The sequence below is a fragment of the Mastigoproctus giganteus genome, chromosome 4, assembly GCF_048544385.1.
Source record: "Mastigoproctus giganteus isolate SK-2022 chromosome 4, ASM4854438v1, whole genome shotgun sequence".
In the NCBI taxonomy this organism is placed as follows: Eukaryota; Metazoa; Arthropoda; class Arachnida; order Uropygi; family Thelyphonidae; genus Mastigoproctus; species Mastigoproctus giganteus.
This window is the reverse complement of record NC_143578.1, coordinates 29,566,813-29,590,638: the sequence shown is the minus strand read 5'-3', so window position 1 is coordinate 29,590,638 and position 23,826 is coordinate 29,566,813. Positions and strand designations below refer to the sequence as shown.

At 34.5% G+C, this 23,826-nt stretch overlaps 1 protein-coding gene across 1 annotated transcript in view; it reads left to right on the top strand.

Moving 5' to 3' along the window:
- LOC150086509 (phosphoribosyl pyrophosphate synthase-associated protein 1-like) overlaps positions 1 to 19,678 on the top strand; it is a 59,875-nt gene extending 40,197 nt beyond the window's left edge. The window contains exons 5-10 of the mRNA XM_090372187.1: positions 1,159 to 1,274; positions 10,628 to 10,715; positions 10,827 to 10,946; positions 15,202 to 15,272; positions 17,380 to 17,526; positions 19,520 to 19,678. Of these exons, the coding sequence (XP_090228313.1) occupies positions 1,159 to 1,274; positions 10,628 to 10,715; positions 10,827 to 10,946; positions 15,202 to 15,272; positions 17,380 to 17,526; positions 19,520 to 19,678 (701 nt within the window). The remainder of the gene's footprint in view (positions 1 to 1,158; positions 1,275 to 10,627; positions 10,716 to 10,826; positions 10,947 to 15,201; positions 15,273 to 17,379; positions 17,527 to 19,519) is intronic.
- Positions 19,679 to 23,826: the final 4,148 nt, after the last annotated feature.

Below are 23,826 nucleotides of genomic sequence, written 5' to 3'. Positions count from 1 at the left end.
GACCGGGGTTCGAGCCCGTCACCACCAAATACGGAGTATGCGGAAAGGTCGAGGAATGACCACCGCATATCCCGGAGCAATATGGCCTTAGTTGCTAATGCTCCTTAAAACCAAAAAACAAACAAACAATCCGTAGCCAGGTGGGAAGGAGCAGCAGTGCGTAGCACACGCTTCTTGATTAGACCGGGGTTCGAGCCCGTCACCACCAAATACGGAGGATGCGGAAAGGTCAGGAAATAACCACCGCATATCACGGAGCAATATGGCCTTAGTTGCTAATGCTCCTAAAAATCAAATAACAAACAAACAAGTGGATACCTTATATATGTGAATAAAAGTAATAGCTTTTAAACTTTATTTTTATGGTTATCTGTGATTATATGGTCTGTGCATTTCCTTTGAAAATAATGTTAAAAAAAGGAAATGATCATCCCACAATGGGAAAATTGCATACTGTAAAGTGTAGTATGTATCACATAATGAAAAGGATTAGTATCACTCAGTAAGAGAGATATGCTACATGTTGACTGATAGCAGCTGTTAATCAGTATAAAAATCCAACCAATTTGGGGAAACACCTACAACTGTTAAATCCATAAAGTAGTTAATAGTGGTAGGTGTGACTAAGTTTCTGGTACTTCTTGATCTTACACTGCTGCAACTTAATCACTCTTTGAGACGAGTAAAGTGATATTTATGTATTTTTTGACTCAAGGACTATTCTGTTTCTCTTATTTTGGAACAGAGCAAAATAGCTTATTATACTGTTCATATTGCCACTGCTCTAATGAATAACAGCAGTATGAACAGTAATGACCAGTATAATGATTTGTAATATCATATGATTGTATTTTGTTAGGTAACTAAGTTATGTATGTAGATATGCTTCACATATATTAGCCATAAACATAAATTTAAACAACAGTGTAACATTATGCCTCTGTTATGTTCTGTGTTGCCATGCAACTACTCATTACAAGTTACTAAACAAAGCCCAAAGGCAGTAATATAGTGGTATAGATTTTCTTATGTGAATGTATGGAATTGTACCCTTACAAGAATAAATATTGTGATTTAAAGCACATTTTTCAATCAATATACTTATACTTTTTTCTTTTATTTTTTCTAATTAACTGGCTTTTCTATAATTTCTTAAAGGTCTCACACATATTATAACAATGGATCTGTATCAAAAAGAGGTTCAAGGTTTCTTTGATGTTCCTGTGGATAATCTGAGAGCTTCCCCTTTCCTTCTGCAGTATATTCAAGAGAGTGTAAGGCGGCTTCATGTTGAAATATCTTATCTTTCTTTTCATTTTCAGTAAAAAAATTTGAGTCTTACTTGTTGCTTAGTAATCTCATGAAGATTACTAAGGTCTAGTACAATGAACTTAGTAAATTCATAACTTTTCGTTAACTGATTGCAAGTAATTACTGTGATTAGATTTTTTTTAACCCCCAATATGGGTGCAAACATGTATATACAGGTAACTGTAAAATCTGGCACATTTTACAAAAAAATCAGCATTGAGACAGCAATCCGACACTCATATGTGCAGTTTCATTTCTCTTTAGGAATCCATGCAAAAAAAAGTGCCATTTCTCTTTTTTACTGCTACTGCTTATTAAGTAAACTTCATAACTTAGTGTGAACTGCTGTTGCAAATTACAGCTATAGCTAGTGGCGGAAAAAAAAACTGCATCACCTTAAAAAAAGTAACATTTGTAGTGAAACGTATATGATATTGTTTGTTGCAAAGCAAAGATATTGCATCAGACAGTAATTGCAAGGTAATGCATCAGCCGTTTCTAGAAATACGGCATTGGAAGGGTATACATGCTCATTAGTATCCTGTTTTGCGGAGGTATAAGTAAGCATGCCTCCATACGTTCAGTTGACACCAAGAAAAAAAGTGTAGCTGTTGCTCTGTACCAGGAAGGGCTTTCTATGCATGCTGTCCCTGATAAAATAGGCTGTCAACAGTATCCTGGATGCTGAAATTAAAGCGTGAAACCGATGGTGTGAAGAGAAGACCTGGATCAGGCTGTAAGAGAGTGGCAATGCCTTCCCAAGATTGATATTTGAAACAGCCATGCTAGTTGTTGTTGTTGTTAGTTGGTTTTTAGGAGCATTAGCAACTAAGGCCATATTGCTCTGGGGATATGGGTGGTCATTCCCTGAACTTTCCGCATCCTCCGTATTTGGTGGTCACGGGCTCGAACCCCGGTCTAATCAAGAAGCGTGTGCTACGCACTGCTGCTCCTGCCCACCTGGCTACGGAGGCACTGCCATGCTAGTGCTCCTGATCTAAAACTGGACTTTGAGATGGCCTCTGGTGTTGAAACAAGTGCATGAACTATTCAAAGACGGCTTTCGGAATGTGGTCTCCATGCCTAGCAGCTCAAGAAGAAGCCTTTGTTGACCCAACAAATGAGGAAGAAGCGACTTGCTTGGGTTAAAATGCATGTTTCGTGGACAACAGAGCAATGGAATGCCGTCATCTTTTCTGACAAATAGAAATTCAGCCTGCATGGCTTGGATGGGAAGTGATACGTCAGAAGATGAAAATTGGAGATATACCATCCTGACTGCATAACACCGACTGTAAAGTTCCCTGCTGGTCTGGGGATGCATAACAAGCAAAGGGGTGGGGCTAACTAAGTTTATTAACGGAATAGTGAATGCAGAAACCTACATTGCTTTCTTGGAGGAGTGCCTGAAACCCATTATTAGGGATCACACAGACGTCCAAAACTGCATTTTTCAACAGGACTCAGCACCTTGCCACACAGCAAAATTGGTAAGTTTTATGCTATTTAGATTTAATGATGAGTTTGTCTTCTTGTCTCACAAGGCTTAAAACATACTTACACCAATGTTTTCCCTCGTTTTTCTCCCCTAAATTGCAGTCATACCTCAGAAATTCTGGCATTACAGTGTTGGACTGGCCTGGCAACAGTCAAGATTTGAACCCTATTGAAAATTGCTGGTACATAATGTTGTCTAAAATTTCTCAGAAGAAGCCAACAAGTAAGATTCAGCTACAGGTGAGCATTGTAAGGGTGTGGTACCATAAAATCAGGCAACCTATATCCAGAAGTTGATTAACTCTATGCCAGATCGTTGCAAGGCTGTAATTGCAGCTCGAGGAGAAACAACAAAATATTGAGGACTTATTTTGTGATTTACAGTACATAATACTATTATGTTAACTTGTCATTTCAGTTTGTGCACGTAAATGCAATACAATGTGTTTGGTTATCATGATTGCCATTTGCATGAATTCTCATATTTCCATTAATTATGCATTTTACCCTTTGGGAAGATATTTATAGTAATTAGGTATATCAGGTTGGAGTCTTTTATATTGGATTTCATTCACAGAGATATATATATCCCATCTAGCAAATGCAATTCGGAAATTTGCAACCCACAATGCAACGCAAAACACATTATTTGCAAAATTCACAAGTGATGCAGTTTTTTGCCCCCCACTGTGTATATTGCTGGTCATACAGCCCTGTTTAAGAAGGTTAGTTACAATTTTTTTTTTTTTTTTTTATCCTCCAGTACAAAAGTATTTTTTTTTTCTGAAATACATTTATTGATATACTGTCTGATACTGTACCACGCATGCATTTAAATTGTCATTACAGTACATGACCTGTTTTCTATGACTTTTTTATTATCATTTGTTTGCATTTAACAAATTAAACTGTTATTTACATTTTTAATCACTAGTGCTACCTTACAAAATAAATTCATCTGTTAGTGTTTAATGTTCATCGAAATGTTCTTCAAAATTGCTCAATCACTAGGTATGCTTTTTTAAACTTAAGAAAATTTTAAAATCCAGCACCTCTCAGTCCGAGATTTTGAAGAGTTTACTATATATGTGGACTTTCCTCTAGGGAGTAAGTTCATATGTACATATACAGTTGGAAAGTTCTTTAAGCACAGTATCAACAAGTTACATCTAAATGTGTATATATTATTTGTAAACATTTCAGTGATGTTGGTGCCTTCTGGTAACTGCATTTACAAGCAGTAGTATCCATTTTTATCTTTATGATAGTTACAAAAATTGACGTAGGAGGGCACAACCTTTCAGCAAGGTTCAGAACAGTGGTTTTGCACAAATCAGAATTGAAGAAATTTTGATCCAGAAGTTGATGAAACTGAATAAAGTAATATAATATATAAATGTAGATGATATTACATAAGAAAAAACTAATAAGGAAATTAAGTAATGTAATGGTTTCTGGTGTTTTGTCAGTGATATACAGAATTTTGCCAACAGGATAAGCTGATTATCACACTGGGTAAGGCAATTGTTTGGCCACACCTTAAGTATACTTACTGCATACAAATCTGGAAACATCATTTTAGGAAGGATGTGGATCTGTTAGAATGGATGCAGAGAAGGGAAATGCGATTAGTGAGGGAAAAGGGTACTTTTACCAAGAAAGGCTTCAGTTCTGCAAATTGCTGCATCTTGAAACCAGGTACTTGCAAGTAGATCTGATTGAGGTGTTTGAATAGATTAAGTAAGTTAAATGTCGATATCATCCTTCCTCTTGTTTATACAACACATTGGGGAGACAAATTTAAATTGAGGAATGATTGCATGACAGATGTGTGGAAATTTGCTTTCCATCTGGTGTTATGGAAGTTGGTAGTTTTTTCAGGAAGAATTAGAAAAATTCTTAGAAAGGATGGACACTGGTGTGGGAAGTGTGGTTTTTTTTTTAAGGTGATGCTTGCTTCTTTGCATATTCAGATTCAGAAGTTGATGAAACTGAATAAAGTAATATATATATATATATATATATATATATATATATATATATATATATATATGTATGTATATATAAATGTAGATGATATTGCATAAGAAAAAACTAATAAGGAAATTAAGAATCACTTCATGAATCACCATAACATTGCCAGTATTTGCCAATTTTAACTTGTAAGAGAGGATATTGAAAGAAGTCCAAAAAAATCTCAGATAAAGCAAAGTTTGGAACTTAATATATCTAAAACAAGGTTAAATAGAATTATGAAGTTTGAACAAATACAATCCACATATAAGATTGGAATTTTCTGAATGGTTTTTGGCCATGAGTGGCACAAACCCCGATATCGTTGGCAATGTTTTGTGAACTGATGAAGCATTAAACTAAATGGAACTGTTAATCACCATAATTGTGTTTATTGCCCTCTTAACAACCCTTATTTATTCTTTAACAGGGATTTAAACATTCCTGACTTGACAGTCAGGAATGTTTAAATCCCTGTTAAAGAATAAATAATATATTTTGTCTGTTCAATATAGCTGCCATTTTAGTCTTTACAAAATTGTAGTCTTTTGGGCACGTAGTAACATACAGACAAATTTGATAGGATATTATGATGTGGTTACAAAGGAACTGGATGCAAAAAATAATTTTGATATCATATATTTGGATTTCAGGAAAGCTTTTGACACTGTTGCGCATGGAAGACTATTGTACAAATTTGAGCAGAATGGTATTAAGGGTAAGTTGCTACAGTGGATAAAAGGATGGTTAAGCGGGAGAAGACAGGGTGGTAATCAATGGGTGCTGCTCTTCGTGGACTAATGCCATTAGTGGAGTCCCACAGGGTTCGGTGTTGGATCCACTGTTGTTTTGTATATTTATCAATGATATTGATGAAGGTATATCAGGCTTAATGTCGAAGTTTGCAGATGATACAAAGGTTGGCAGAGTTGTTAATGACAGTAATGGCAGTGTGCTACTGCAACAGTATCTAGATAATTTGGGCAGATGGGCTAAGAAGTGGCAACTGAAGTTTAACCTTGACAAATGCAAAGTACTGCATATGGGTAGAAGTAACCTCAGAGAAACATACCAACTGTGTGGTACTACACTTAAGGTGGTAGAAAATGAAAAAGACCTGGGAGTAATTGTGCAGTCAGATATGAAGTTTTCTGAGCAATGCAGACAGGCTGCCAGGGCAGGTCATGGGGTTTTGTCAATGATATATAGGAATTTTGCTAGCAGGGAAAAGGAGGTGATTGTTCCTTTGTATAAGGCAATGGTCAGGCCACGCCTTGAGTACTGCATACAGGTCTGGAGGCCTCATTTTAGGAAGGATGTAGATTTACTTGAGCGGCTACAGAGAAGGGCAACAAGATTGCTGAGGGGAATGAAGGGATCCTCTTACCAAGAGAGGCTTAAGTTCTGCAAATTGCAGTGGCTGGAGAATAGGCACCTGCACGGTGATCTGATTGAGGTGTATAAGGCCTTGAATGGGTTGAGCATGCTGAATTCTGATGGGATCCTTCCACTTGTTCAGATTACGAACCTAAGGGGGCGTAAATTCAAATTGAGGAAAGACAGCTGTAGGATAGATGTGCGGAAATTTGCCTTTAGCCAGCGGGTGATTAATTGCTCGAACAAACTTCCATCTGTCATGGAAGTTGATTAATTGTCATGATAGGTTGAATTAATTTAAGTAGGAACTGGACAGGTATTTGGAGGGAATGGTGTGATTTTTAATTTTTATTTTTATTTTTGGCTGATGCTGTATAAGCTCATACATTTGCTTTCTTGCATCACATGACACTACTACTACTACAGCAAGGCACAATTCTTCTGCTGGACTTTAGACAAGAGGTGATCTCAGACACCTTTTTCTTTGAAGGAATCATGATAGGAGGAGCTACCAGAGGCTGCTAAATGAGAAACTCATTCCATTACTGCATCCAAAAGCATTGCTTTTTTTGTACGGGATGGAGCACCATTCACCATGCAAAAATTACCTGTAAATTCTTAGATGAAAAATTCACAGGTTGATGGATTGGATGGCAGTTGAATGGTTACCTGACCAGATTTAACACCCTGTGATTACTTTTTGTGGAGATTCTTAAAGGATAAAAAAATCAGTTATAAGCACAGGTCTCTGCTGGAGCTTCAGCAGTCAATAGTTAGAGAATTTGAGAATTGTGAATTTCTTAAGAATTGTGCCTTGCTGTGTGTCACTATGTGTCCAAAAGACTACAATTTTGTAAAGACTAAAATGGCAGCTATATTGAACAGACAAAATATATTATGCCTGTCCTTTTTATTGTGCTAGCATCAATTAATATATAAAGAAGTTTGTTTATGCATGAGTACTGCACATACATAATTTCTTCTACCAAGGTAGTTTGACTGCATCGTTTAATTATATCTCATATTGTGAAGGTATTCACATATTGTGAAGGCACCTCCATAGCCAGGTGGGCAGGAGCAGCAGTGCGTAGCACACGCTTCTTGATTTGACTGGGGTTCGAGCTTGTGACCACCAAATACGGAAGATGCGGAAAGGTCAGGGAATGACCACCGCATATCCCTGGAGCAATATGGCCTTGGTTGCTAATGCTCCTAAAAAAAAAAACCAAACAACAACAAACATATTGTGAATACCTCGTTGTGAAGGTATTCACAATATGAGATATAATTAAACAATGCATTCAAAAACTACCTTGGTAGTAGAAATGATGTATGTGCAGTATCCATGCATAAACAAACTTCTTCATACTCTTAGGCATTTAGCCAAAAAATATTTTTTGAATTAAAATACATATTTAAAATGGTGTTGTTATTTACAGCCAAACATATTTCCTTACTTACAGAGATCACCCTGTATTTATTCAGTTTGTCAGTAACCTGAACAGGATCATCAGTGGTTATTCCATTAATATCTAGCGGATCAATGTGGTTTATCTCTTTCCTTCTAGTAACTAATGTCAGCACAGAATTCTTTGTCGATTTTCTTTGTGTTCTTAACCAAAGACTTTTCATAATCTGTGTTAGCTTATATAACCACCTTAGTGACTTGATTCACACTACCTACCTATTTTAAAAATGAAATGACAAGTGTGTAAATTGGATAAGATATTTATTGTCATTATAGTATAATAACATCAAAGCATTTATGTTACATTCCTCAGTGTTTGAAAATGTCCTTTAAATGGCCACCAACATTGCAAACACAATTCTCTACTTGTATTCTGACATTATCTGTTGCTCCGTGTAATGTGTCTGTTGGTATTCTTTCAATATCATCATGAATGCTTTGTTTCTGTTGCTCAAGTGTCCATGGATGGCTTATGTAGCCTTTGAATTTTAAGAATCCCCAATAAAAAGAAGCGACAAAAAGATAAGTCTGGTGATCGTGGTGGCCAGTTTATGTTGCCGAAACGAGACATAATGTGATTTGAAAATATTTCCTTTAAAGTGTCCCCGCAAAGTTTTTTGGTATGTGCCAAAATCAGGTTGAATCCATCCTGTTGAAACCAGACATTTCATAAGTTGATTCTTTTTGTTGAATTCCTCTTAAAAATTCTTGCAGTATGTTTACACATAGGGCTGAGGTTATCATGACAGCTGAACCATTAACATTTTCACAAAAGTATAGACTGATGATGCTGAAAGCAGGCAATCCACACCAAACGGTAACCTTTTGGTTGTGAAGTGGTTCATAAAAGTGACATGACATGGATTTTCAGCTGCCCAGTATCTAAAATTTTGTTTATTTACATACCTATTTAAATGAAATTTGTTCTCATCGCTTATGATGAAATTACTGTTTAAGCCTGGATCACATCATTCACGATCTGTAAGGACAGATTTCAGAAATTTATGCTATATCCAAATCATGAACATGTAATTATTGAACCATTTGCATTTTATGTGGATGGAAATATGAATTGATGTGCAATATATCGCAACTGTGATGGCATATTGCATTACCAGGGTACCTGCCCGCCCACTGATGATGAAGCCCACTAGTTTCAAAAGGATCGTCTGGGTGGTTGTGGTATCCTCTGAAAATAAATAACAGTAGTTTTCTCTACTAGAGAAGCATTATTTATGTGAAGTAGTGCAATACCAGCTATCTCGTTGTGAAGACACCCACAATATGAGATACTATTGAAACGATGCCTTTACACTACATACATAGTTCAAATTTATGGGTTAACTTTGGTGTATCTACACCGATATTATATAGCAATAGCAATATATAGCATACAGTTTGTTCTGATATGTTCAATTCCCTTGATCGACGACTAACACTTGTTCGAGGGCTGCATTGTAATGTTGCTCTGATTCTTAAAATGTTTTCTGGAGTATGCACCATATACATCTGACCTTTAGGTTTCGTGCATCTATTACAAATACTGTTCTAAATTTGTAAATCTAAGTGTTGTCTTTCGACTTGAAACACTACCATTTCTTCTGATGTTCAAGTATTGTCTAAATTCACGTTGAATAATCACAGCAAATGTACACTGTTTATATGCCCGTTGCTCCATTTTGCTGACTGCTTTAGTCTACTCTACCTCAGGACACAAACAGCAGTGCTCCCACAACAACTGCTATGAAATGGCACCACTTTTAAAATAGGTAATTGTATTTGCTCAATCCTGTACTTTCTGTATGCATCCACCGATAATTTATATTCATTCCATTCATTTTTATTCTCTGCCACTAGCTTTATCAGCTTATCTGACATCCATTTAGGTTTAAATCTTGAACAATACTCCATAGTTGGTATAAAAAAGCATAGTAGCTTTTACAATTACCTCCTTGAATGCTTCCCATTTAGACTTGCACTTGATAACATCATCAGTTTATCCCCCTGAAAAGAACTAAAATTCTGTCTAAGACCACTGTAGTCACCTTTATGAAAGCAAAATCCCTTCCCTTGACAGCAGTTATATCTTTAAATAAATTCCACACCCATTCACTATGATCACTTTCAATTAGTGGTTCCTTTATCTGGAGATTTAATGCATGAAGAGAGCACTACTGATAATCAGAGCAAAAGTATTGCTTTCTCTTGTTGCCTCTCTAACATGCCGGTGTAGTAAACTGTCATCCAGGGAATCAAGGGAAGTTCTGCTAGTGTGTAAGTGACCAGTCCACAAGTTTCAGTCAATATATGATAAATTAAAATCACCCATTGTAAGACATTCAGATATACTGGACTATTTTGTTTGTCTGTGTAGTTCATTATACACATCACAGCCATTTGGCTTATAACATACACCTGCTCTCAGTCTTATTTTCCGGTGTTTATGTGACACAAAACTCACTCACTACTGAACTGGCCACCCATGTCAACTGGGTGCACTGCCTGAGGTTTTTTTTTTTTTTTTTTTGCTTATTCAATGGCATAACTCTTCCAAATCATTTTTCAGTCCTTTTTATATGCATTATGTTCATCAGATTTAAATTCTGCATATCCTTTGCATGATTGGCACCATGTTTCTGATATTCCTATACTGTCTGCATTTGATTGATAACAAATAAAAATTACATCTGATTACTGTCTGATGGTAGTCTTAACATGTTACAATAAAAAACTGCTGAGTTAAATCAGTGAGAGTCAAGAAGAGCTAATAAGTCAATAAATTAAAGAGAGCTAATAAATCAATGTTCTTGTAAAAATGTTCAGGGGTAGTTTGTATGAAATTATTTGGTTGAAAATCTTGTGACAGAACATAACTAATTTAAAAATTTTCTAAGGTTTATTTTACTTCCTTTTTTTATCATCTTAACTGTAAATTTTTTAAAATCTTTATTTTCTTTCTAGATTCCTGATTATCGAAATGCTGTTATAGTTGCTAAAAATCCTGGTTCTGCAAAGAAAGCAACATCTTATGCAGAAAGACTGAGACTAGGTAATTAATATGTTGTTTTTTAATCATATAAACATTTATTAATTTTCAAAATTATTCTAACTTCTGTTAAACTGGAATATAGTATTACTACTTCATTTTATTTATTTTTAGGTATAGCAGTTATTCATGGAGAACAAAAAGAGTCAGAATTAGATATGGTAGATGGCCGATACTCTCCGCCTGTTTCATTTTCATCAAGAACAATGGATGTTGGCTTGGACATAATGCCTGGTTAGTAGAAAAAAGAAAGGTCTCCAATTTAGCATATTTAAAAGTTTGGTTTTTCTAATGTTGTAATGAACAATATAAGTAGCTAATACATAATTGTTTCAATATCCTAAGCTGGAGGTATTCACAAATTTGTAATGGATTTCTGATGTACTTTTTGTAATAATAATACTTTAATATCTTGAGGTTACTGGAAATCAGATTCTTTTGCCTTCTCTCAATTTAAGTTTCACCTTGATACAGTATTAATTTGATCCAGTTTATCTAGTGATTTATAGACTTGAACTTTATTTTAAATAATTTAATTTTACTAAGTGAAAACTTTGAACTGCCAGTGCTTATATAATTCTTGTGTTACCTACACATGTAGATTTCTTTAGGAATACCTTGTGGGTGGGGGGTTGGAATTCTGCATTACTATCTAAGCCAGTAATGCATGTACGGTTTGAAAGTGTATATAAGTAAATAAATCGTTGCCTACAGTGATTCAGTAAAGATGATCCTTCTTTACTGAATCATTGTAGGCAATGATTCGGTAAAGAAGGATCATCTTCATAATGAAAATGTTTGCCGGTGTCATTTCCGAACCAAACAGATTGGGATCTGGCCTACAGCCTTCCCAGAGACAGATGAAACATAGGCTGAAAATTTGAAACCGATTGGATTTTTTCTAATAATGCCAAGAACCTCCCTGGTTCTTGGGGAGGGGAGTGCAGTGTACTCAGTGGGGCCCCATTTGAAAAATTGCCAAATACAAACAAAAGGGAGCCCTCACTGCTGGAAAGGACAACAGGTAGCCCAAACATTAATTTGTGCACTCAGGGCCCTAAACTTTAGCACCGGCCATGCTCAAACATCTGAAACATGCTTTCATTTAGACATAGTGTTTATTTAGACATGGAAAATGATTCCTTAGTCAAAAATGAACTGAAAACATTCTGAGTAGTTTTTCCATCTGACTGTTATGTAACAAGTAATAGTACTTCAGACAGTAAACATATAAATATTTGAAAAGAATAATAAAATTCACTGGGTCTATCTCACTTATTTTTAAGTTTAGGCCATTTGTCATCTGGACCTTTTTTGTCATATTTGGACTGAAATTTTTGAATTTGTTGTTAAAATTGTACTTTTCCTTTTAAATTTTAAAATTTATGTACTTTGTACTTTTACCAAGTAACATTTAGACAAACTTCCAAACATTGGACTATTATTGAACAAAATTCAGCATAGAAATAAATTTTATATAGCAGAATTCCTTGATAATACAGGTCTGATCATGACAGGTAAACCCAAATATTGTTGCATACCCGTAATTAAACTTAACCTATCCCTTGGAGTTCCCCTTAACTTGTGTCTCTTGTGTAAGGTTCAAACACCCCATTTGGCTGATTGCCTTCAGTTCATATATATATACTGTAGGCAATTTCTGTAGGCAATTATTAAAATATGGAATGATGCCATATTTTAATAATTGCCTACAGAAACTTTATAATAAAATAAAGTTTTTATATATACACATAAATAAATGTAACAATAATAATGAAATAAATATGCAAAAAATTCTGTATTCAGCGAAGTGGTTTATACAAGTATATAAAGGGCGATGGTTAGGCTACATCTTGAATTCTGCATAAAGGTCTGGATGCCTCATTTGTGGAAGGATATGGATCTGTTAGAATGGGGGAGCAGAGAAGACAAGATTAGTGAAGGGAACAAGAGGATGCTCTTACCAGGAAAGGCTTCAGTTCTTCCAATTGCAATGCCTGGAGACTAAACACCTGTGAGGAGATGTGAATGAGGTGATTAAGGCTTTGAATAGATTGAGTAAGTGTAGTGACAGTGGAATATTTCCTCTTGTTCAGACTACACACACACACACACACACACACACAAGGCGGCATAAATTCAAATTGAGGAAGAATGGTCGTAGGACAGATGTGTGGAAAGTAGCCTTTAGCCAGTGGAATGCCAGAGCTCACTCCTGTGACTCAGGGGAGGCCCCCACAGACTGCAGATGTGCAAATGTATTCCCAATTCACAAAGGGGGATCGAAGGGTGACACCAGTAATTACAGACCAGTTAGTTTAACTTTTGTTCCTGGAGTCACTGGTTAAAGATGCATTGCAGGATCATCTAGACAAGACTGCAGCAATAATTCAGACACAGCATGGGTTTGTTAAGGGAAAGCCTTGTCTGACAAATTTGATTGGATATTACAGTGTGGTTACAAAGGAACTGGATGAAAAAAATAATTTTGATATCATGTGCTTGGATTTCAGGAAAGCTTTTGACACTGTTGCACGTGGACGACTACTCTACAAATTGGAGCAGAATGGTATTAAAGGTAAGTTGCTACAGTGGATAAAAGGATGATTGAGTGGGAGATGACAGAGGGTGGTAATCAATGGGCACTGCTCTTTGTCGACTAATGTTATTAGTGGAGTCCCACAGGGTTCGGTGTTAGGTCCACTGTTGTTTTGTATATTTATCAGTGATATTGATGAAAGTATATCAGGCTTAATGTCGAAGTTTGCAGATGATACAAAGGTTGGCAGGGTTGTTAATGACAGTAATGGCAGTGTGCTACTGCAACAGGATCTAGAAAATTTGGGCAGATGGGCTGAGAAGTGGCAACTGAATTTTAACATTGACAAATGCAAAGTACTGCATATGGGTAGAAGTAACCTCAGAGGAACGTTCCAGCTGTGGTACTACACTTAAGGTGGTAGAAAATGAAAAAGACCTGGGAGTAATTGTGCAGTCAGATATGAAGTTTTCTGAGCAATGTAGACAGGCTGCCAGAGCAGGTCATGGGGTTTTGTCAATGATATACAGGAATTTTGCTGGCAGGGAAAAGGAGGTGATTATCCCTCTGTATAAGGCAATGGTCAGGCTACGCCTTGAGTACTTCATACAGGTCTGGAGGCCTCATTTTAGGAAGGATGTAGATTTGCTTGAGCATCTACAGAGAAGGGCAACAAGATTGCTGAGGGGAATAAAGGGATCCTCTTACCAAGAGGCTTAAATTCTGCAAATTGCAGCAGCTGGAGACTAGGCACCTGCATGGTGATCTGATTGTTATTGGATGGGTTGAGCACACTGAATTCTGATGGGATTCTCCCACTTGTTCAGATTACGAACCTAAGGGGGCATAAATTCAAATTGAGGAAAGACAGCTGTAGGATAGATGTGCGGAAATTTGCCTTTAGCCAGCGGGTGATTAATTGCTGGAACAAACTTCCATCTGTCGTAGAAGTTGATAGGTTAAATAATTTTAAAGAGGAACTGGACAAACATTTAGAGGGAATGGTTGTGTGATTCTTTTTTTTTTTTTTTTTTGGCTGATGCTACATAAGTTCATATGCTTGCTTTCTTGCATCACATGCCACGGTTACTATTTCACTGTCAAAGACATGCACAAAGACTAATTAAATATCACAACCAAAAGTTTGAATCACTATTTAAAACCATTAAATCGGTTCCATTACAGTTCATTGTTATTTTCATTTTTCCATAAAAGGTTCTGAACTATTTAGAGAGTTTATATACAGCACCTTTGAAACAGAAGAAATAGAGAATTTATAGTCTTTGTACTTCAGATGTTGTTGCATTAATTATGATACAACGTTCAAGTAAACTGTCCGTTTCACACGATGTCTAATACGGTACTGAGTGATGACTAGACTTCGGATAAACGCATATAACGCAAATATTACAAACAATATACTTGATAATTTTTTAAAATGTTGATCTCGGAACTACATAACAAGTCACTGTACTGCAATTAAATTAGCATGCGAGAAAATTTCACTGAGTGTGGGAAAATTTCTCAAGTCGGCATGGGAAACGTTTTAATGCTGTTTTGCTATTCATTTTCAAACTATCAACTCCATCAAATGAAACGATTTCGTTAAATATGCCAATCTGTAAAAGAGCGTTATAGTGATCTGTGACAGCGTTATAGTCAGATACGTGTTATAATATAAGAACAGCATTATAGCGAATAAGCGTAAAGCGAACCGCATTATAATGGGGGCCTGCTGTACGTGCAATTTACAGACACAGCATGCTCATGCCTCACAGCCTTAACTGTCTTTGTGCTTTTTCTAAAAAAAAAAATAAAAAATGAACTATTATATATAGTGCATAGTACTCTAACCCTTGGTTATGTATGTCCTGCTGTTATTTGCATTCAATTACACAGTTGTGTTATTCAAACTGTTTAATTTATACAAATGTTTTACTTTTTTTATAGTTTTAGCAGCAAAGGAAAAACCTCCTATTAATGTGGTTGGTGATGTAGGTGGAAGAATTGCTATCATGGTGGTAGGTTTCATTAGGTCCAAATCTTTTTTTTTTTATATATACATATATTTTAGTTAAACGTGTATATTATTAGTCCATACAATATTTGAATGTTCATTTAAAACAATGAAAGATAAAAATAACTACGTGCTAGTCTAATATGTATAGTAATTGAAACTTTCATTCTAAAGTCTTAACATATCACTATATTAACATTAAATCTGAAAAGAATATTTCCATTTATGTATGTATGCATGCATGTCTGGATGAAATTACTTTAGTAATTAATTGGTAATTGTAATTACTTTAGTAACCTTTGAGCCGAAATATGTACAATAAAAGCAAAACAGGAGGAAGAAAAAGGTATAATTAAAGTAATTTAATTTTAAAAGTAATTACCATTTATTTTAATTCTCAAAACTATACAAATATGTCAAATAAAACTGTACAAGGGACCAGAGGATGTGCAAATCACTTAACAGTAAATGCTGTGTGGAAATACCCATAGTAGAGCATAATTCAGGTTCTTTTAGTGACTGGCAGAGCCATGCTTATGTTTTTTAATGATATCCTTATATATTTTCATGAAAATAATTTTCAAAAAGAATTTATATCTATTTTAGCTTTGGCAACAACTGTGGTTCCATAGTTACACCACCTCTGTGTTGGCCATTTGTATTATCAAAAACTATACTAAATGCATACAGCCAGTTATTATAGGTGTAAACATATAAGAAATAGTAATCTAATACATGGAAAGATGCTGAACTACAGAAACTGATAGGAAGCCAAGCAGAAAATTTATGCAGCAATTTAAAATGTGAGGCATACAACTGTATACTTTCATCAACTGTACTTTTTGTTTATAACCATTCACTTGGTCAATTTGCCCTAATAAAACCCTTAAAGTTCTCTTATGTTTTTTAATATGTTAGTATTCATTAGCTTTCACTTTAGGCAGAAACCAGCATAGATATTGAGATCACATTATTAATATTTCATTTATTATGTGGAGCTGGATTAAATTATTTTGTAGGCCTCAATTTACCCATCCTTGCTTTATTATACTCAACCCAAATATATTATTGTTTCCAGCTCCTGTTTCTGACCTGTTTTTAAATCTAAGTTTCCTTTTAACATGTTTTCGTTGCTTCAATGCATATATGCATGAAACAGCACTAGGAGTGTTGTGCTGTAAAGCAAAATATGTTCAAAATGCACCCACACAGCATGCCATAATGTATACAAGCAGTCATTCTTCAACAGTCAACCAGTGAGTGCTGAAAAGGCACATGAAACTGACAGCTACTCAGTACTGGCACACTGATCAAATGCTTTGCAGTAGTGCTTGGCTTTTGTTTATAAATTTGGCATGTAGTTTTGTTTTCTACTTGTGTTGATGTTATTTTATGTAAATGAATGAACTTTTTATAAAATTTTAAGATTTTTTTCTGATTTACAGCATGAAAATTATAGCACATTGAACGAGTTCTCTCACATTTAGGTGGCAGTGAAATTGTTAAATTGTACATATCTTGAGACCAGTATTGATTCACCTTTAAATTGGTGTGGAATTCTAGTAATATGACTTCTACATTAATTTAGAAATTTGAAGACAAAAATAAAAATTGCATAGAAGATAATTCTTATGATATCCTTGAGAAAACTGTGTAGAAAAGACTTGAAAATTACTGTTTAAAAAAAAAAAAAAAAACTTTTTTTTTTTTTTTTTTACCTGAGCACGGGTGTACAACAAACTGTCAATAAAGCTTAATTTTTTTTTTTTTTTTTTTTTTTCCAGTTTAGCACATTGATAGGCGCCTCCGTAGCCAGGTGGGAAGGAGCAGCAGTGCGTAGCACACGCTTCTTGATTAGACCGGGGTTCGAGCCCGTCACCACCAAATACGGAAGATGCGGAAAGGTCAGGGAATGACCACCGCACCGGAGCAATATGGCCTTAGTTGCTAATGCTCCTAAAAACAAAATAACAACAGCACATTGATATAAAAATTATATAACTTTGTTTTTTGATTAAATTTATTGATAACACACTTTAAATACATAAAGAGAAGTTAATTTAACTTTTGTTTACTTAATTTAGTAATGCTGAATCAAATTAATTTTATAGGATGATATGATTGATGATGTAGAGTCATTTGTGGCAGCTGCAGAGGTATTGAAGGAACGGGGAGCTTATAAGATTTATGTCTTAGCTACTCATGGTATCTTATCCTGTGATGCTCCAAGGCTTATAGACGAGTCTCCAATTGATGAGGTTTGTTTTGATGTAGATTATATTATTCAATCAGTAAAGCATTTTACAATTAATCTTGCATGTTAACATAATCAAATGTTCCGTGCATAATAACATAACTGTAATTGCAATGTGCAGCAGTTCTTATTTATAATTTTTTATCATTGTCTGTTACACCCCACTGGGTGTAACAGACAATGATAAACAAACAGTCCTTCTGGGCTATTAACTAATTCTATTCACATTCTTCCATTTTTATCTCACTCACACATCTTAGATCCTTAACCCTAGCTAAAGTGAGCCCTCTTTCCTTCTATTGCTTGCTCAACTCCATCAATCCAACTTCCTCTTGGTTTTGTCTTCTTCTTGACATAATTATCATTCATTTTTGCTTCAAATCTCTATTTAACTGATCTCCCATCCCTCTCCTCTCCTACATGATCTTAAATGTGCTTTTATTGGATATTTGTTACCCAGATATTTATTTTATTTCCTCATTTGCAGTATGATATTGCCATTGTTTCTATCTACTAGTTAATTTATTATTTTTCTTAAAACTTCATTTATGAAGATGCTATTATTTGCCCTTATTTCTTATCTAGCTCTTGGCTCTATATGTTAAAACAGGCTTACAAAATATTATAAGCAACTTGTTTTCTTTTAGCTAATTTTTGTTTTGCTCCAGATGATTTTAACTGGCTTACTGCATTATTTATTCTCCTGTTTATTTCCATATAGATACACAGACTTACTTGTTCCAGTTATTGGCTATTTAGGTATATACTCTAAATTTTCTTTGTCACTTCCAGCTTTTTTTAACTTTTGTTTATTGTGTGATTGATTTTCATGCCAAATTGCGTATAACCATTATTTAATTTATTCAAAGATTCTTGGTCTTTCAAGCTACAGTTTAACTGCCTAGGCAGTCACTCTGGTGATTTTGTACTAGAATGGAAAGACTTTGGAAAAATTCCAATTACCACTTCCATGTTAATTTTTAATAAAACTTTGGTTCCAGCTTCCGTTTCTCTTATATCACCACTCAATGACTTTCTTCCCTCCTTGAAAGAAAGTGATTGAGTGGTGAGTAATGTGGAATATCTGTAATACCTGTGGAATTTGTTGTATTAGAGTTTTGTGATTTCATCAGAGATTTGTGATGTAAAATTACCAAATAGATTCAGATTATGCTATGCTGTGTGAATGATTAACTAATACATTCATGCACTCATTTATCCCGTAGGAGTTTTTAGTTTTCTGCATCTTGACTAGTCAGTCAGCTTTATTTATGACTTGGGTTTATTTGTTGGAAAGCTAAATACAGAAGTAAACATATTTTTGTTCATTAAATTTTAAATTTATGGCACAGAAAGTGGCCTGCTCATTCTGCAGTCTATCAGTAGACCCCACTAATAGGAAATTTAAAAAAACTAGGAAATTAAAAAAAAAAGTATATATATATGTATTTTTTCCTTTCACAAAATTTTTTAAATTTCCTAAACTCTCAGTTGATAAATGAAATTCTACCTCTTTTTTTGTTTGGATGGTGGTGTGCAATTCTCGTATGGCATATAGCTAATATGCTCTGCTTATTTTGGTATTCATAATTATATTTATTCTAGTTTATATTTCATTTGAAATAGCAAGTTAAAATTTAAATAGTTCCTAGAAGCTTATATATCCTCCTCTCTCACAGAGTATTGTTTTATCCCCTTTAGTGTTGCCAATGAGATTACATTGTACTTTCTGCAAAACCACAATAAAAGTACTTTTCAAAAAATTATTTTAATTTAATGCAGCATACTGTGTAATGTTTATAACTGTCAATATGACATGAAGAAGTTGGAATACCTTATGAAATGGAACTTACCTCCTTACTGTTTCTGTACCTTCTTCATGTCAATTTACTTCCAGAACATAATGTTATCCATAAACTTTCCTAACTGTAAATAGGATTAAAAATTAAAAATAACTGATTTTTAACAAAAGTTATTTGTTTTGATGTTTTCTTTAGGTGGTTGTGACAAATACTGTTCCTCACGAAGTTCAAAAGATGCAGTGTCACAAAATCAAGACTGTTGATATTAGTACTCTTTTCTCTGAAGCCATACGGCGCATTCATAATAATGAATCCATGTCATATCTTTTCCGTAATGTTGCTTTAGAAGATTAATACTCAACAAAGTACTTATAACATAAAGCCTAATATAAACTGTGTGATATAAGAATAAGATTTTGATTTAGGAGATTAGATATCCTAAGGAATTCTAGTTGCATAATTAATACTTATCAGTACATAATTAGTTGAACAAAATAAGATTTATTGTGTACAGTTTTGATAAAAGTAGATTTTGGAAGTGTTTTGCTTGGAGATTTAGATTTAATAATGTCTAACTTATATGAAAGAGCATTATTTACAGATAGCTTATAAAAATTCTAAGATTATCCTCATTATTTATAGTATGCATTTTACGGAGTATTTATTGTCACATAGTGGTGAAGACGTGATCAAAGTTTCTCCTGTACATTAAACTATTTAGCTAATGGAAGAAACATAAGTATCAACTGTGTTGATGTTAAGTTATTAAAAATATATATTTTTAATATCTGTATAGTATTTTGATGATTGTTATAGAATAGTGAAATATATAAAATCAAAATAATAGTTTTCACAATAGACACTAAATTTCTTGTTACCGTTATCGATTGTCACTAATAGTTTCCTTGGAGTTTTTAAAATTTTTTTAAAGAAATTATTTGAAGTTAAAGGAAATTAAGCATTATCAAAAAGAAGTTTTTGCACTGAGTTTTACTATTTGTAAATTCTGAATTGGGGAATAGTTTACTGCCACTTTAACAGACCAAAACATTTCTTCCAGTATATATAATATAGTCTTAACATAGTAGTGTTGGAAACATTTGCTACTCAATTGCTTTTATACATTAACAGATAATAATAATAATAATTCTCATTAGCCATAAACTAAGTTGTGGTGTTGCATTTTAGTCTCTTTAAAAAAGGTGGATTTTTTTTTTTTTTTTTTTTTTTTTGAGTGAAAACTTTAGTAAATCGATAAGAAACATCATACCTAAAAAAATGTTCTCAATTATATTCTGGTCTCTATCTTTTTTTTAAAAAAGCCAAAAAACCTTTATCCATCATTTGGGATATATGGAAATTGTGCATTACTTCTTCAGTGTTTAGCATTTTATAACAAAAAATTTTATAATGTATGTTGTTAAATTTGAAAAATAAGGGGTGTCTTTACAGTTCCTGTCTGTTTTGTGGAAATAGGAGTAATTCAGAAAAGGTGAATGTGTACGATTAACAGGTTTAGAATGGCACTACAATGTGTGTACGTGCGTACATGCATGTATGTGATATATCCAGGTGAATAGATTTACCGTGGCACCTAGTTTTTACCTATAGAGAAAAAAGTGGAGCTCAGCTCATTTCTGGTTGAATCATCAAAGCACGACAACATCCAATCCTTCTTATTTAGGACTTTATTCCTCTTCTGTTTTGTAATTTCTGCACTATTATCATACTTTCCTCAAGTAAGAAAACTTAGTTTTGTTCTTTTTTATGTTGTGAACAATTTGTACCCCCTGCCATAATTTTCAGACATGTTTCTTGACTCATTCTTCTCACTTTCAAATTTGTCAATTAATTTCAGTTTTCCTTCCTTTTCAGCCATTTTGCCATAATGAAATGCTGCATCCAAGCAGTAACTTGGCTGCAGGACCACAAAACAACTAAAGCAGGTTGTTAGTGATTATCATCACAAATACATAAGTGTTGAGCATAGTTCTACCTAATTTTTTTCCCTCACTGCATGAAATGAATGTTGCTTTGTGCCACTTACCTTACACTATTGTGTGGCCGGTTCCCATACAAAAATAATTAATGATTGTAATCAATAATAATAATTATGGTGTGGTTTTTACATGTGGATTGGAAAAATAAACAATTTAATAACAGATGATTATAGCTATTAGATTAAATAGATTTTACAAATATAAAATTAGCTTTATGAAACCATTCTTGATAGTTTTAATAAATTTTATAAATTATAGAGTGAACATTCAAAAAATAATTCTTATACACTTCCAATTTGTCCTTTACTGACAGTAACACAATGCAATTTCATATTGGTTGATGGTTAGGAGGTATGTTTTTCCCAAAAAATAATTTATTTGAATTATTTGTGTGGTTTTGAGTTTTCCTACACATACTGCAACAACAGATATAAAACATAATATTTATTCCAGTAATAGAAATATGCACACCCCTCATGAAAAAGGGTCCCTGGCAGCTGGGACCTGGGCACGACCATGTTCAGCTATATTCCATAAATGTAATATCACTCAAAAAATTCATTGTGTGGCAGTTACAAAATCACTATTCAGCCATGCAGGCGATTATGATTAATGCTTTTATGAAAATGCAATAGTAGTATTTTTTCTTTGCATCTAACTCAAAAAAGTGATCTGAAAAGCTTTGCTTTGAGCTCAGGATATCACCTAAAAATTTAATAAAAGGTAACAGGCTGAACTGGCCAACAGTAGCAAGATTAAAAGCAAGGATGTTAAGACTCAGGGAAATATAACATTTTGATATTTTTTGGAGTTGATGGTGAGGCTGAAGGATTTGCAGTATATGTTGAAGGTTTCCAGCTGCTGATTAAGTTTGGAAGTGTTCAGTGAGTGGGACAGAGGAAGTTGTAGATATGGAAGGCACAAAAAATGTCCACATCTGGGCTGACTTGTTGACAGGAGTTGCTGAAGGAATTTATAGAACATTCCATGAATCCCTTAGTACCTTTTGAAAAGCTGAAGCATAGATTGAATTTGTACTGAGTCATTGACTTAGATGCTGCTGCCCTGAGCTCTAGAAGGATACTATGCATAGTCTGTCTGGTGTTTCAGGAAATGAAAATTTTCTGTGCAAGTGACTACATGTAGTTGATAGTTGGGCAACCTTTCATCACATACTGTATGGATTGAGGTCTGTTATAGAGGATATAAGAACATCTTAGAATGGAGATGGAAACAGCAGTGGATCTGAAATCAGAGATCATATTGAGGACCAAAACAGTTTTGTTTTTGAACCAAATTTCAAAGACTAGATTGATTTAGGATATTGTTAGTAATCACAGTGTGTCATTAATGACACACTTGTCAATCTCAGTGCAATCTCAGTCAGTGGTCAATCTCAGCGCAAGTGTAGGAATGAAATAGATTCCTATAGATGTTTTATATAATATAGCATTTATTGCAGCACTCACCTCATTTTCCCAGATTTAGATGTCAGAATAGGTGGTGGAAGGTGTAGTCTGAGAACATCTGTGAGATGATAATTTCACCATGGTTTGGGGCCTTGGGAAAGCGAATACAAAATTTTTAGACATGGCTTTTTTTTTTTTTTTTTTAAGTTCAAGCATCCTCATCAAGTGGCCTTCTGCATAACAAGTAGTTATGCAGAAGGCCACTTGATGAGGATGCAAACTATTAAGGAGATGGCATTGATAAATACTGAATAGGAAAAGAACTTGATCAAGATTAATGTACTTGGCTTGTATATGTGAATGGTATATCTATTGGAGTTTGGCAACTGATGGGACGTGATCACTTTTGTGACCTACATTCATTGGTTTTAGTCTGAAGAAATGACCCTGGTTTATTGTAATGGAAATTTTCCTCTGGTTGAAGACATGCAGCAGAACAGTATCATTCTTGAAGGGAGTGGGGAAATTTAACACAGAAGAGAAATAGAAAAATAGTTTCTCAACAAGTGTATTCCATTAGTTTCTTGGGAAAGGAAATAGTACATGAAAATCTCCTCCCAAAAGGAGAGAGTTATGTGGAACTATGAATACAATCAAAGCACAGAGTTCCAGAATGATTTGTTCAGCTTATCAAGGAGGGGGGTGGGGAGCAGGTAGTCAAGATGTCTGGTCTCTTACGAAAGCATTGGCTGCAACTTCTATCCATCTATACTTCCACCTCTGTTACATTCTAATAGTACTGTTATATCCTCAGCTAAATGTAAAGCTGACTTATTAGCATCTTGCTTGGTAGAGTTCAACTCATATTCAGGTGCCACCCTATTTTAGTCACACACCATCTTTCTTTTCTTGTAACTCCTGTATTGGTGGTCTTGATTTCTCTAAAATAATGGAGAAATCTATCAACCACAAACTCATATATAATCTCGAACCTTCCATCTGATTGCCAATGCGGATCTGCCAATGTTGATTCACTGGTGATATATTGTCTTGTATTACTCATCTTACGATAGATTTGATAGAAAAATGTGGT